Source organism: Phalaenopsis equestris, unplaced genomic scaffold (assembly GCF_001263595.1).
Source record: "Phalaenopsis equestris unplaced genomic scaffold, ASM126359v1 Scaffold000078, whole genome shotgun sequence".
NCBI classification, from domain to species: domain Eukaryota; kingdom Viridiplantae; phylum Streptophyta; class Magnoliopsida; order Asparagales; family Orchidaceae; genus Phalaenopsis; species Phalaenopsis equestris.
In genome coordinates, this window is record NW_018164520.1 from 741,971 (window position 1) to 756,584 (window position 14,614).

The window sequence follows — 14,614 nt, forward strand, 5'->3', positions numbered from 1 at the left end:
ATTCATGCTCCACAATTCTACATAATTTGGCTTATGGTTACAAACAAAACAAGTTTGATAAGCTACTTGAAGTCCGGCTCGATAAAAGCTCGTTCATATTTGTTTGATAAATTAATTGAATAAACTGAAACACGTATATAAATGCTTAATTATTAAATGAATAAGTATAAAGAATTTCTTACTTAATTCATTCGAGTTCATGAACAATATCATCTAGATCTTGTTAAGAAGTTCGATGAATAAATTCATTTTAAATCCATGAACAAACTCAAGAATAAGCTTTGATTTAATGCTTGTGAATAAGATAGATTAAAGGTTAATTTAAAACTTGTAAATAAACTCCAGTTAAAACTAAATTTATAACTCATTTATATTAAAATTTAATTAATTTTTAATTCATAGTACATCAGAATAAGATAAAAGCTTGGTTTAGTTATCTATTTAGTTTGTGCATTTGTATGCTTACTTCAATTATTCATTTAGTAGCTTCTTTATTTAAAAGCTCATTTGTTTTTGTAAGTGCAACAAGTAATCATTTGATTAGAAAAAAAAAATAACTTAGTCATTCAACTCATTAATTTGTTTGATAAGACCCATTCGGTTATGTTGAATCGTTTTAGAACCTAAATTCCCATATAATTCATGAATACATATAATTTGGGAGAGACCTTGTTAGGTGAGTGAAGGTGGAAGGCAGTAGACGTGGATCCCCCCTTATTATTTTCCCCTCCCCCTTCTTTATATCACTCTCAACGTTATTGCCCTTGTAGGGCTACAGCAAAAGATTAAAAAATAGAAAAATAATAAATTGCAAGTCATAATATACGAGGTCCGTTGAGATTTGTCGTTGATGGCACATTATCATGGGTGTCAAGAGGCTCATAAATGAGTATGGACAATGATAGGTTAGAATTTGTTTCCTCCTATCATGCAGGCCTTGAAGAATTGTTAAACAAACATTGTCGGTGTAGCTCCATAAATGCAAGCGAGAACTCGCATGAATACCGACGAGATTGGTGGAGAACTCGCATACTGGCGAGCTCGATGGAGGAACTCGCCAAGTCCTATAATTGTAACTTTGAAGGACATGGTTGGCGAGAACAATATGCTTGTAGCAGGGTTTAGGTTTGTGAGAATTGAGCTCAATCCATTAGGCTTAGAAAGCTTAGGAAATCTACTTTTGGATGGGCATGTTAGTAAATAAATAGCTCGATATCACTAATTTCAATTCATTTTATAAAAAAACATTTGATTAGAGATCATATAGATCCATAATATTACTTGTTAATTTGTTTGATAATGACTTAATTATCATCATATGAAACAAATATGAACTTAGCTTAAACAATCAGAATATGACAAATGAACCAAGTTTGAGCATAAACACAAAAGCAAGCTCGAATTTTATAACCAAGCTCCAGTTTGAGCACAATCCTACTCAACTGACTCAGTTCATTTGTAACTCTGATTTTGATTAATAGTCAACCGCTACAAAAGAGCAACGAGTAGACGAAGAAATTGGACAAAATTCACTTTGTTTCATATTAAATAAAACCTGTACGTTGAAGAAGAAAATTTAAAAAAAAAAAAAATCAGTAGGGGTGTGGAAGTGGCCAACGTTAGATGACAATAGTGAGTGCAAAGCAGTTGTTGTTCAATTCAAGCAAGCATAAAAGATGGATTCCTTTTAAGTTGCAGTCCAAACTCTCCAACTTCAAAATTGAATGTGAATCATTGCCCACGAAATTACTGAAAAGCTTTCAGCAAAAAAGAAATTACTATTTATAGAAAAACTAAATAGGACTTCATGTAGCCGACCCCACGTAGTGGGATTAAGGCTTCGTTGTTGTTGTTGTTGTATAGAAAAACTAAACCTTCAGAAATAAGTTGAGAAAAAGAAAATATTAAACAGAACATGCCTGCAACTCTATAACATTGAGAGAATAGAGAAGCGAGCAAAGCCCAATTTCTTCTACATTTCTGGCTCTTTTACTCACACTTGAGGAAATTTATAGAATTAGGAACAGGAAGCAAATCCACAAAAATAAATATAATAAGAATTGAACGCTGAGAAGATGCTGATTTAGCTATCAGTATTATGGGCAATAAATGGATTCTATAACATAAAAATATTTAATTTACACCAACAGACCACTGTAAATAGTTGAATTAAAGAGTGGGGGATTTGAACACAAGTATAGTTTGTTCCTATTAAGCAAAAACAAGTTCAAAGTGCTGATCATAGAGATGCTGAGGATAATTTGCATGCGTTATTTTTCTATGGCTTAAAGAAATTTATCAGAATTAAATAGAATGCAATTTTTTTTGTCTTGAAAGTTAATCATAATTAAAAAATGCTGAAAACAAACAAGTATTTAAACAATTTTAAGAACTGAGCACAGAAATTGGTAATTTTACCATTGGTGGAACTTCAACACTGAAAAGAAGCTCCCACCCGCCGTTACACGTTATGTTATATTATATCTAAAGAGCATCTTATCTGCACAAAGTAAACAAATATGTTGTTCAATCCTCCTGTCCATCTAGGTATCAATAGCATCAAGGCAAAAAGAAATAGAAAAATTTACTTAAATACGACACAATTCTCAAGTACTTATATATCTAACACCTATACTTTTATCTTTATATTTATAATACTTGGGTGTGATAAACCTATGGGTTAAAATATTGAAGTTCGGGGGTTACATATGTAAATACATAAGAATTGTGTGGTATATATGTAAATACCTCAAAAGTAATATGGAAGCAAGTATAACAAAGAATGCAGTAGAGTTGAAATATTTCAAACATACCAGCAAAGTTAAATATCAAATCATAAGAAGCTTAAGCCTGCAAAAAATACCGGCTCATGTTCCTCCACTTATCCTTCAAATCAACCTGATGACGAAGAGCACCAATAAAAATAATTCGTGCAAGTAGAAAAGGAAGAAAATCATGTATAATATCCTACCTCTGTTCGCCCTTTAAATATTTCAGCGTTACAGAATAGAATCAATTTCCAGTTTCCTGTACCATGTCTATTCTCAAGAAAAAGGGAGAATTAGAGTTCTGTTGTGATGATAAATTAGTTATAAAACAAGGGAAAAAAAAATGCTGTTCAATCTCAAGGACAACCGCTATAAATAATAAAAAAAAGTTGCGTCCGAATGCATAACATCCAATATCTATGTATTTACATATCTAACACCTAATATCTGTTGTTTACAATTATACCACCCACATCTTTCATATCACATCAAAAATACCACTGTGTTAACTTTTAAAAAATGAAATAACCTGTTGTTATGTATATAAAAATTAAAAATTCAGGTGTTTGATACGTAGCATAATAATTGAGTGGTATGTATGTAAATCTTCCTAAAAAAAATTATTTTTTCCAAATAAATATACAGTAAGAAGAATACTGAACACTGTCAAATGAGACAGGCATAGTACATACTCAGCAACAGCTTCTTTCAAGGTATTTTCTTCCAGTAAAGTCCATCTCTTAATAGCTCTTCTTTTGACAAGTCCTCTGTCATCCATCCGAGGTGGAGAAACTTTCCTTGTCTTTCGCTTGGTTGACAGGTTCGTTGACTTCAGACAGCTTAACTCATGTGGCGGCTGGGAATCATCGCTCAACTGGAATAAGAAACACATGACATATCAAATGAAATTTCTCTAATAGAGCAAAGATCAACAATCATGATGACACAGAAAAAAAATGTCACATATCTTTTGTTCTCTAAATCTCTTATTTAAAAAAACAAAAACAAGAAGTTATGACAACAAAAATATAGGATTTCAAACTGGTTGTTAAAGAAGAGAGAGTATAGCAACACTCAACGGGCAAATATTACCACATAGCAGGAGTTAATAAACCCTACAATCTCAATATTGACCTCAGTGGACAAGCAAGACAAAGCAGAAATGACGATATTAAGAAGAAGGTTTGATAAACTTATCATCATTAAGATAATTAGCCATATGGCAACTATTTTGCATCAACTTCATGAATATCCTTCATTCTTTCATATAAAGTACAGCATGCGCAGCTAATATGTTTGCACAGGTTGATGCAGATTATTGTCCACCATTTACATTCCTATTCATTAATTCTCTCTCTCGTTTTGCTGCTGCATCTCAATTCTTCTCTCAACCGTTTTCACACAATTTAAGTATACTTTCTATGTCGACATCTCCAATAGTTTTTCCTTTAAAGCAAAAATAAAATGTTATTAAAGATATTGAAATCTACAACAGAGGGTGAACCCATCACTTAACAAAATGATGAGCTGTCCAAAAAATTTTATTTCATTTTAATGAGTTATTATCATGTCTTACTCATACAATCTCTCTAATATAATCAAGTCTCCGCGTATCTTGATTAAATTATTGAAGGAAAAAATAAAAAGATTTAAATAGTTTCAATATCTTAGAATTTATAGATGAGGAGGGGTTCTCAAATATTAAAATTAGCAAAGTTAGAAAAGAAAGGACGTGAGGCCAAATTAACATCATTCTAAGTTGGGCAATGCTTTTCTCCAAACTAGACACAACAATATGCTGCTCCCTTAACTAGAAATTGAAGTACTAAGAAAGTCCAACTCTAATTAGTGAAAAGTGTTTCAATTACAACTGAAGGACCAAATGTGCAGCTAAAAGTGCAAGCTTAGAATCAAGGTTCAAAAAAAATTCTTTTCATGTGCCACCAATTTCTTATTTCTACGGCTTAATCCATCCTCAAAATTGGCTCTCCTACTAATTAATGAATGACTATAATCAGCTTTGGTTATACTTCACATAATAGATATGGGAAGCTATTTTACCTTTCATTGTTGATATTAAAGGTAGCAAAATACAACTGCTTTGCAGATCTCATTTTGCTAATTGACAATGGAAGAGCTCAACTTGCAGCAAATACACTAATCACCCATTTTTTTTTTTAGAATGATGTAGGGTAACTCTAAGACGGCAAAGAAGACTGACGTAAAAATTTTATGTGGAATCAAGCAATACTGTAGAAAGGAAAAAAGGAGTAAGATTCCAGTTCATATAATCACCCAAGGCACGTGGTCAGCAAGTTGGCCAGGGAAATTCAGGAAAATTAGTTACAAGTCGCAGTAAAATTTTAATCTGATTACGTTATATTGTAGGAAAGATAATAGGAAGAAAAAAAAAACATGTCCTGAAAGGCATTACCGGTTTTATTTTCTAGTTTCTTGATAGAAAATTTATTAGGTTATGTTAGACTGCCTTAAGAATGAAAAACAATCTCGCAAGCAGAAACAAAGCGAAGAAACTACCTCACTGGTGTAACTAGTTGGATTCCTTTCAAAGAAAGCATGATGATCCAAAATATATTTATGCTTGCTTGGTTCAGCATCTTTATTGCATTCTTCAACAATACCATTTCCTTTTAAGTCTGATGGGTCTCCATTAACAATATCAGGCAATGGAACCAAACTGCATTTTTCTTTCACGGGAGCACCAGTGCTAGAGTCCAATCCAGCGGTAACTTCAGCAACCAGCTCAGTAAGAGAATCTGGTAAGATTGTATTGCTTGTAGAACTACGTTTTGCAGGCTCATTAAGAATTTCATCGCCACTAGATATGCTAATCAATGCAGCAGCTGCGGCAATTTCTGCATCTGGGGGTGTTTCTTCTACCAACATGTGTGGATCTAAATGGCTATTCTCTGAGGCTTCCTTTACTTTGCTGACCTCGCTAGGATCAAGCTTATGAAGAAGACCTCCAACAGGACTAGACATACCATGCCCGCCAAGCTTAACGCGCTCCTCTTTATCTTGTATGAAATTTGAAATCAAGTGAAAAACTTTATAGATTAGATGAATCCCATCTTTGCAGATTAGAGAAATGAAAGCTAGCGTTAAGTATGGCATTACAAAAAGAGTGAGATGTATAAAAGGAAAGCACGCCGTCCTCTTGAAAACTTGACACACTATGAAATGCAGCGGAACTTCTTCTAAGGTATGAGAGCTAATATTATCAGAAAATTAATATAGTAGCAAGAAGTTTGACCATATCAACCATAGCATGACATGGCAAACGGAACAAAAATAGTTAGCAGCCAAACAACATGACAAAAAAGTGTCATGCAAAAATAATGCGGAAACATAGAAATTCACGCAACAACAATAAAACACAAAAGATCTGCGTAGTTCGGTGTTAAGTGAATTCGCCTACGTCCACTGAGAGGGAGATTTCACTACCGGACGGGAGAAAGAAAAACGGCTTGAGATTACAACTCAACACTTCTCCTTCACGCCTCTCATAAACACCAAGTCCTCTTTTATAGAGGAGGTGTAGAGCATATAAAGAAATAAATCAAAAAAATAATAAATCAATTAAAATAATGCCATAAAATATAACAATCTCCACCTTATCTCTTACTTCTAGATAAGTAAGAGATGATCATATTGCTTCCTTCATCGCTTCTGTGACCGTCATGTACTCGGCCTCTGTAGTAGATAAAGCAACAGTAGACTAAACCGACCTCCTGCCAATATGAATAAATAACCAATTGTAGATCTCTGTCTATCCATATCACCTGCATAGTTTGAGTCTGTGTAGCCTACACACAAATCTGTATTGGATGATTGTCTCTCAAACATCAAGCTAACAACAACCGTACCCTTCAGATACATTAAAATACCCTTCACAATATGTCAATGACTCATTCATGGATCAAGTGTGACCCTGTTCACAACACTAACTGCTTGTGCAATGTCTAGTTTAGTGCAAATCATGACAAACATCAGACTACCCACTACACAGCATAAGGAACTGATCACATATCTTTCCTTTTCTGATTATATTTGGGACACTGATCTGAACTCAACTGAAAGTGAGATGCAATAGGTAGACTGCCGCCTTGCTCGAGTCATCAATCCCAAATTTCTTCAACACCTTTCAAACATAAGCTCTTCGCGAAAACCAAACCTTTCCAGCTGCCTAGTGCCTTAGAATTTCCATGTCAAGAATTTTGTGAGCTTCACCCAATTCATTCATTTCAAAATATCTGGACAATAGATTATTCATGCTATCAACCTCAATCAACTAGCAAATGCAATCAATATATCATTAGCATATAAAAGCAAATAAATGAGCTCACTGTTGGTCAACTTCTTGAAATATGCATAATGATCATACTGGCTCCTTGTGTAATCATGTCCCCTCACGAATTGATCAAATTTTTTATACAGCTAGTGTGGTGATTGCTTCAACTCATACGAAGACATGTCTAGTTTACAAATCAAATCTTTTCATGCTCCATATCCAAACAGCTGCAACATGTAGATCTCCTTTTGTGATTCTCCGTGTAAGAATGTGATCTTCATATCGAGCTGTTCCAAGATCAGACTGCACTGTGCGACAAGTGCTAAGAGAACACGAATTGAGAAATGCTTGACCACTAGGGAGAACACCTCGTCATAATCAATCCCTTCTCATTGCGCAAAGTCTTTTGTCACTAATCTTGTCTTATAACGCACATCAACTCCATGAAATCCTTCCTTTTTTGCATGCACCTATTTGCACCCGATGGTTTTCCTTCCCATAAGAAACTTCATTAACCTTCAAGTATCATTCTTCTAAAAAGACTCCATGACACGGGTTTTGGAGGATGACCGGCCGGTTCCAAAGGAAGGCCGTCCCCTCCTTCCCCTTCTTCCTTTCACTCCTCCCCTTTTCTTCCTTCATTTCCTCTTTTCTTCCTCCCCTTTCCTTTTCTTCCTCCCCTTTCCTTCTCTCCTCCTCCCCTTTCGGTCCTAAGCATTTTCCTATTTAAAATCATTTACTAAAACAAGAAATTCTAAGCTTATTCTCCTTCCTTATTTTAAAATTCTTTCTTAAAATCTGAAATCTCTTTTTATTCCTTTTGCTTATTTTAAAAGTCTTTCCTAAAATCTAGAATCTCTTTCCATTCTCCTTACTTATTTTAAAAAACTTTCCAAAAATCTAAAATTTTTTTTATTCTCTTTTCTTATTTTGAAAGTCATTCCAAAATATGAAATCATTCATAAAATAAGTTGAGTGTCTTTATAAATAGAAGGTGATATGCTTAAAGTTAGGGGTTTTATTTTTGATATCTCAAATCAGGTTTAAGCCTTGGTATTTTCCCTTCGAGAGTTGTATCCGACGTCGAGGTAGTGTTTCAATTGTCCTCGTCCGAGATGGTGATCGTCTCCACTGATCCGAATGGTTCTTTGACTGTAGCTCAACCCCAACAAGATATTTCTCTATCCCTCCACTCTTACTGTCGTTGTCCACCCGCCTCACCGCCCAACAGCCAGCAACCGCACCTCTTCCCCAACAATCGCCGGTTGTTGTTCTCCCTCCAACCTGTTATCAGCCTTCTCTCAGCAAGGCAACACCCCATACTCTATCACAACACTCAGCCACTCTTCCTGAACAACCCAATCTTGTTGTCCACCTGTCCAAAATTCCTCCCAATACTCAGTCTACCTTGCCGACCAAGCATTTCCCATCGCTGCCAACGCTTCCTCGTTCGTTATCCACTCTCCGAAAGTGTTGAAGAGCCTTCCTCATTATTGCCCCATCTTCCAACCTACCTCCAAACCGCCCAACGAACCTTCTCGCCATCTTAAATTGTTGCATCCCTCCTCCAGTTCACCTACCTTCAAACCGCCCAACGAACCTTCCCACATTCACACTTGTTGTCCCAAGCCTTCGGATCCACTAGGCCAACCTCCAACGCCCTTGGGATATACTTTCAAAGTATTAGCTTGTATCTTTGTGTTTGTTTATCGCATATTTCATGTTTTGAAGAGTCGTTGTAACCAATTTCAAATTCAATAATAATATTTGTGTTTCTTTTTGAATTAGTTTTTCTCCTCCGGTATTATTTGGCATTGGAGGAAGTCGAACTCTAGTCTCATCTAAGGGTTTCTAGCATCCGCCCCTACCCAATCGACCACACTAAATTTTTTTTCTCTTTCTTTTGTGTTTTTTTTTCTCTTCTTTCTTTGTTCCTTCTTTCTTTCCTCCGAGATCCCAAAACCGTCAACTGTGTCGCGAAGAAGAAATATGTCCAAGCCTACCCGAGAAGAGATATGACAAGAACTCCATCGCCTCCAATAGAGGCTTATGGAAATTGAAGAGAAAATCCAATGGGAAGTTACCCTCAACCGTGATCTGGGAAGTCGAAGGGAAGAATTAGAAAATATGAAGATAAATGAGACAACACAGCGTTGGTTCCTACCAACATAATGTCGCCAAAAGTTGCATGCTCTGGCTTCTGAAGATGTGAGACTTTATCACCAAGCGACACCCCTCTGTGCTGCTATTCAGCGAAACCAATCCATAAGTCTGTCACTTCCATAAAATGTTGTAAGTGCCACGGATTCAATCATGTGTAAGTAGAATGCACAATCAGAGGAATGATTTATTTCAAGGAATAGTGCATTGTTGAAACCTAAGGTAACGACATTGAAGAGCAGTTCGAATGAGAATTTTTAGTCGATGACGCTTCCCCCGAGGAACTCCCTAATTTGTGGATACCTTCGATGCTTTCCTTCATGTGATCAAAAGGAACATGCAACTTTTGATGAGATTGTGATTCCTACTCTCCTAGAAGATGGAAAACTTATTATTGAGACATACAAAAGCCACACAGACCAGAAGATGTCAGAATTTAAAATTTCAGTGGATGGTTTTAGTAAAGATCAACTTATAGCATCATAGTCAGTTACACTTTCAACCCTCACCCCCAATGTTCAACATGAACAGACAAAAGGTCAGGGTGAAGTTCTTGTTATTGGAACGAAACAGAAAATGTCAATTCTTCAAAACTTCAATAGTCAGAGGGAGAATCCAGAAGATAATAAGAATCAACCATCAACCAAACTCTTGCAAACCCTTAAACCCGTTGAGGCCAAACTTATCATAGATGAGAAGCATATTAGATATTTACTTGTTCAAAATTTGGCTCCGGAGAACCTGATGTGTACCTTCAGCTCAGATTATGTCAAACCAAAATAGATCGATAAAGAGGTATGCTCGTAGGTGGGAAAAGCTCCTCAGACTCTTTGGGAGCCAGGGCAGTCATCGGTAGCATCCAAGAACGGTCACAGAGAACCAAAAGCTTCGACAAATAAAGTCGAAGCTTTTCCAACCCTCGGAGATTGGCGCGAGGCTCGGGGAAAAACCGACAGGTTCTCAAGGGAGGGGGCGGCCTCCCCTCCTTCCTTTTCTCAATTTCCCTCCTCCCTTTTCCTTACTTTCCTCCTTTCTCCGCTTCCTTTTCTTCCTCCCCTTTCCTTCCTCACCTCTCCTTTCTCTCCCCTCACCTTTCCTTCCTAAACACTTTCCCATTTTAAATTCATTTCTAAAACTTAAAATTCTAATTTTATTCTTCTTCCTTATTTTAAAATCATTTCCTAAAATCTGAAATCTTTTTCTATTCTTCTTGCTTATTTTAAAAGTGTTTCTTAAAATCTAAAATCTCTTTTTATTATCCTTACCTATTTTAAAAGTCTTACCAAAAATATGAAATCTTTTTTATTCTCCTATCTTATTTTTAAAGTCTCTTCAAAATCTGAAATCCTTCCTAAAATAGATCAAGCCTCTTTATAAATAGGAAGTGGCGCGCTTACAATTAGGGACCTTGTTTTTTATATCTGAAAACAGGATTTAGCCATGTTATTTTCCCCTTTGAGGGATTTAACGTAGAGTTAGTGCTTCGGTTGTCCCTCGTCCGAGATGGTGATCGTCTCCACGGGTCTAAGTGGTGCTCCGTCTATAGCTCAATTCCAACGAGATATTTATTTATACTTCCACCGTTACTATTGTTGTTCACAGGCTTTCCAACACTATAACAGTCCACCGCACTACTTCCACAACAACCATCAGTTGTTGTCCTCCCTCTAACCTGTTGTCAGCCTTCTCCCAGCAAGGCCCCAGCTCCCCATACTTCATCCCACCACTCAGCCGCCCTTCATGCTATCCATCTGCCCTGAATTCCTCCTAGCACTCAGCCAACACAATTCCAACAGTCTACCTTGTTGTCCATACCTTTCCCATCACTGTCAACGCTTTCCCGCTTACTGTCCACCCTCCGAAAGTGCTGACAAGCCTTCCCCACTGCTGCCCCACCACCGTCCACCCTCCAAAAGTGCTGACAAGCCTTCCCCACTGCTGCCCCACTTTCCCAGCTTACTACCCCACCTTCCAATCTACCTCCTAGCCGCCCAACAAACCTTCCCGCCACCTTAACCTGCAGTCACCCTCCTCCAGTTCCCTACAGGTCCCTCTCCCGCATTCACACTTGCTTTATTAAGCCTCTGGATCCACTGGGCCAACCTCCACTGCCCTTGGAATACACTATCAAGGTGTTGGCTTGTGTTTTTGTGTTTGTTTGTCGTTTATTTCATGTTTTGAAGAATCATTGTAACCAATTTCAAATTCAATAGTAATATTTGTGTTTCTTTTGTGATTTGGATTTTCTCCTCTGATATCACTCAATCTCTTCGTCCATTGATGCTCTCCAAAGATCACAGTCTGGGCTATCCACATTTTTTTTTATAGTGACAAAAAAATTTATGTCTCTATGGTTGAAAGTGCAAATGCAATGTGATCTCTTAATCATGTTGGTTTTGTGATATTCGGGCATCTGGTCCTGCTCCTCGCAATAGATTCCTAAGAAGGAATCTCATACTCAACATTTTCTTCCACCTCCTCATGAGCATTATCAACAAATGCTAACTAAGTTGCAACTGAATCAGGTATCTGAGTTGGAGTGGACAAACTCTGTGGAACAATTGTGAGTTGCATCAAACTCCAACTTCTGGTGCATATCTGTGCTCCAAGTAGAACTTTTCACCTGTTTTCTAGTCCCGATTTTTTAACAAGTTTGTCTCATCGAATGTAACATCCATGTTAATAACAATATTCTTTTCTGACCAATCATATAATTGAAGCCCTTGACTCCACGCCTGAAGCCAGTGGAAATTATCTTTTTTGCTCTTGATTCTAGTTTATCATTTTGCACGTGGTTGTACGCTTGATACTCAAACACTCTTATGTGCTTAAAATCTCTAGCAGATGCCCCAACCACATCTCCTTTAGAATATCATTCCCAATAGCGACAGAAGGCAGACGGTTCAATAAGTGACATATTTTATGGATTCGGCCCAAAAGATTTTATCCAACCCAACATTGAATAACATAAACAAAACTTTCTCTAACAAAGTCTGGTTCATCCTCTCTTTCACCCCGTTCTGTTGTGGGGTCTCTCGAACAGTGAATTAGTGTTTTATTTCAACTCTCTGACACTCTTGCAAGTAGGGCTGTCAATTTGGCTCGTTGTTTGTGAACAGCTCGTGTTCGACTCGTTAAGCAGCTCGTGTTCGACTCGTTCGTTAAGCCTAACGAGCCAAACACGAACAAATTTTTAAGCTCGAAATTGAAACGAGCCGAACACGAACAGCAGTTTGTTCGCTCCTGTTCGGCTCGAAATGACTCGAAAAAAAAATTATATAACTTTTTATATTACAATATATTACATATATTATTTATATAATAATATATTATATATATTTATGTCTAAATTTAAATCATAACACCTCATGTGGCAATGTGGTAAATGTGATCTTTTGTATAGATTTGATCCAGGTTTGAATATCACACTTTATATATATTTTTCTCAATTTTAGTTTAACGAGCCAATTTCGAGCTGAACGCGAGCCAAACACGGACACGAATATTTAAATCGAGTCGAACACAAACACACTGTTCACGAGCCGATTTCGAACACGAGCTATTTCGAACGAGCCGAACACGAGCCAAGCCTGAGCTCGCTCAAGCTCGGCTCGTTTACAGCCCTACTTGCAAGAATGCATTTGAAGTGTATTCGCCTCCATTGTCTCATAAGATACACCGGATCTTTTTACCAGTCTGAGTCTCGATCTATATCTTCCAAATTATGAAAATCTTCAGCACTTCGCTTTTACGCTTCATGGTGTACACTCAAAAATATATGGAGTAATCATCAATAAACGGGACAAAATGTCTTCGCCCGCTGAATGACGTATTCGTTGGGCCCTAAACATTTGTGTGAAAATACTCTAAAATATCTTTTATATTGTGAATGGCAGTATCAAAAAACACATGTCTTCTTTTTAAACACAATGTTCACAAAAATCTAGCTTGCAGGTGCTCGCTCCTTTGATCAATGTTTTCTTCACAAGTCTGATGTGAAGTCTCTCCCGCATGGCTACCCACGTATATCACAACAAAATGATGTCAGAAGAATTATCAACAAAAACAGTCGTTCCAATCACCATACTACTCTGAAAAATAGTAAAGATTATGATAGTGAATTCTCTTCAAAAAAATCATTACTCCACAACATATCCTCAAAACTCTTATCTCAATAACTATATTATAGCCCTTGGACTTTAAAACCCCAACAGATAGCAAATTCTTTCTGATATATGGAACATGTTTAACATCGATCAGCTCTCTCATAGTTTACTCATTCAGCCTGATAAAGATACTCCCTAAACCAATAGCACGATAAGTTTGATCGTTACTCACAGCTATTGAAATGTTATCCAGCTCCTTGTACTTACAAAATCATCATCGATTGGGACAAATGTGATGGGTAGCACAAGTATCCAGAATTTAGCACAAATCATCTATAAACAAACTGTGAAAAACTGCATATAACACGAATTCCTGCAATAGCCCAAACTCCGCACCCAGTCTCTAGCCTGCCTCCAATCTGCACGTCAGACCACCTGAAAATTCTCTAACAACATATGTCGAATTTGTTGTCTTCAATGCTAAACCTCGCTACGATCACGAACCTGAAACTTTGATACCAATTGTCATGCGAAAACAAAGTGGAAGTGTAGAAATTTACGCAACAAAAATTAAACACAAAAGATTTATGTGGTTCGGTGTTAAATTAATTCGCAAACAACCACGATGAGAGAGATTTCACTAGCATCGGATGAGATAAAGAAAAACTGCTTGGGATTATAACTCAACACTTCTCCTCTACACCTCTCTCAAGAATATTAAGTTCACTCTTATAGAGGAGTCTTAGAGCATAAAAGAAATAAAAAAGAATACAAATCAAATAAAATAATACCATAAAATACAACAAAAAATACATGAAAGCTATAATTCAAGTAAGAAACTATACCAGCGTCCACCATGGGTTCGAGCGCAAACCCCTCAGCACCATAGCAACCATCACCTTCTGTTGAAGCATTACACAGGCCCCGTGATTCTTCTCTAATTCTATCATCTTCTAAGTTCTCCGTCGAAACAACTTCCACAACCTTCGAAGCTTTTAGAACATCATTATCTTCCAAACCCCGCATGCAAACATCACCTAAACCCTCACATTTCTCACCAATCCCATCATCTACAGAACTCTTACCCTTCGCTTCCAATTTTTCAATACATTGATCAGCGTCTTTCACTTCCCCTGCCTGGCAAGCAGACCCACTCGAATCCATCCTATTCTCCTTAACCTCGGCAGCAGCAATCTCAAGAAAAGAGGGACCCATTTCCTCCATGGCCTCATTCAAATAATCTCTAACCAACCTCAATCCCACTTCGG

General features: G+C 37.0%; 1 protein-coding gene across 2 annotated transcripts in view; it reads right to left on the reverse strand.

Moving 5' to 3' along the window:
• LOC110019797 overlaps positions 1 to 14,614 on the reverse strand; it is a 56,027-nt gene extending 41,413 nt beyond the window's left edge. Inside the window, exons 1-6 of one of the 2 annotated variants that reach the window (XM_020717629.1) lie at positions 14,192 to 14,614; positions 5,307 to 5,800; positions 3,461 to 3,642; positions 2,972 to 3,038; positions 2,814 to 2,898; positions 2,419 to 2,500 (exon numbers count right to left, since the gene is read on the reverse strand). In XM_020717629.1, the coding sequence (XP_020573288.1) occupies positions 2,845 to 2,898; positions 2,972 to 3,038; positions 3,461 to 3,642; positions 5,307 to 5,800; positions 14,192 to 14,570 (1,176 nt within the window). In that variant the 5' untranslated portion in view covers positions 14,571 to 14,614 and the 3' untranslated portion in view covers positions 2,419 to 2,500; positions 2,814 to 2,844. Of the gene's footprint in view, positions 1 to 2,418; positions 2,501 to 2,813; positions 2,899 to 2,971; positions 3,039 to 3,460; positions 3,643 to 5,306; positions 5,807 to 14,191 lie in introns of both variants that reach the window. The other variant, XM_020717628.1, reaches the window with a different exon arrangement.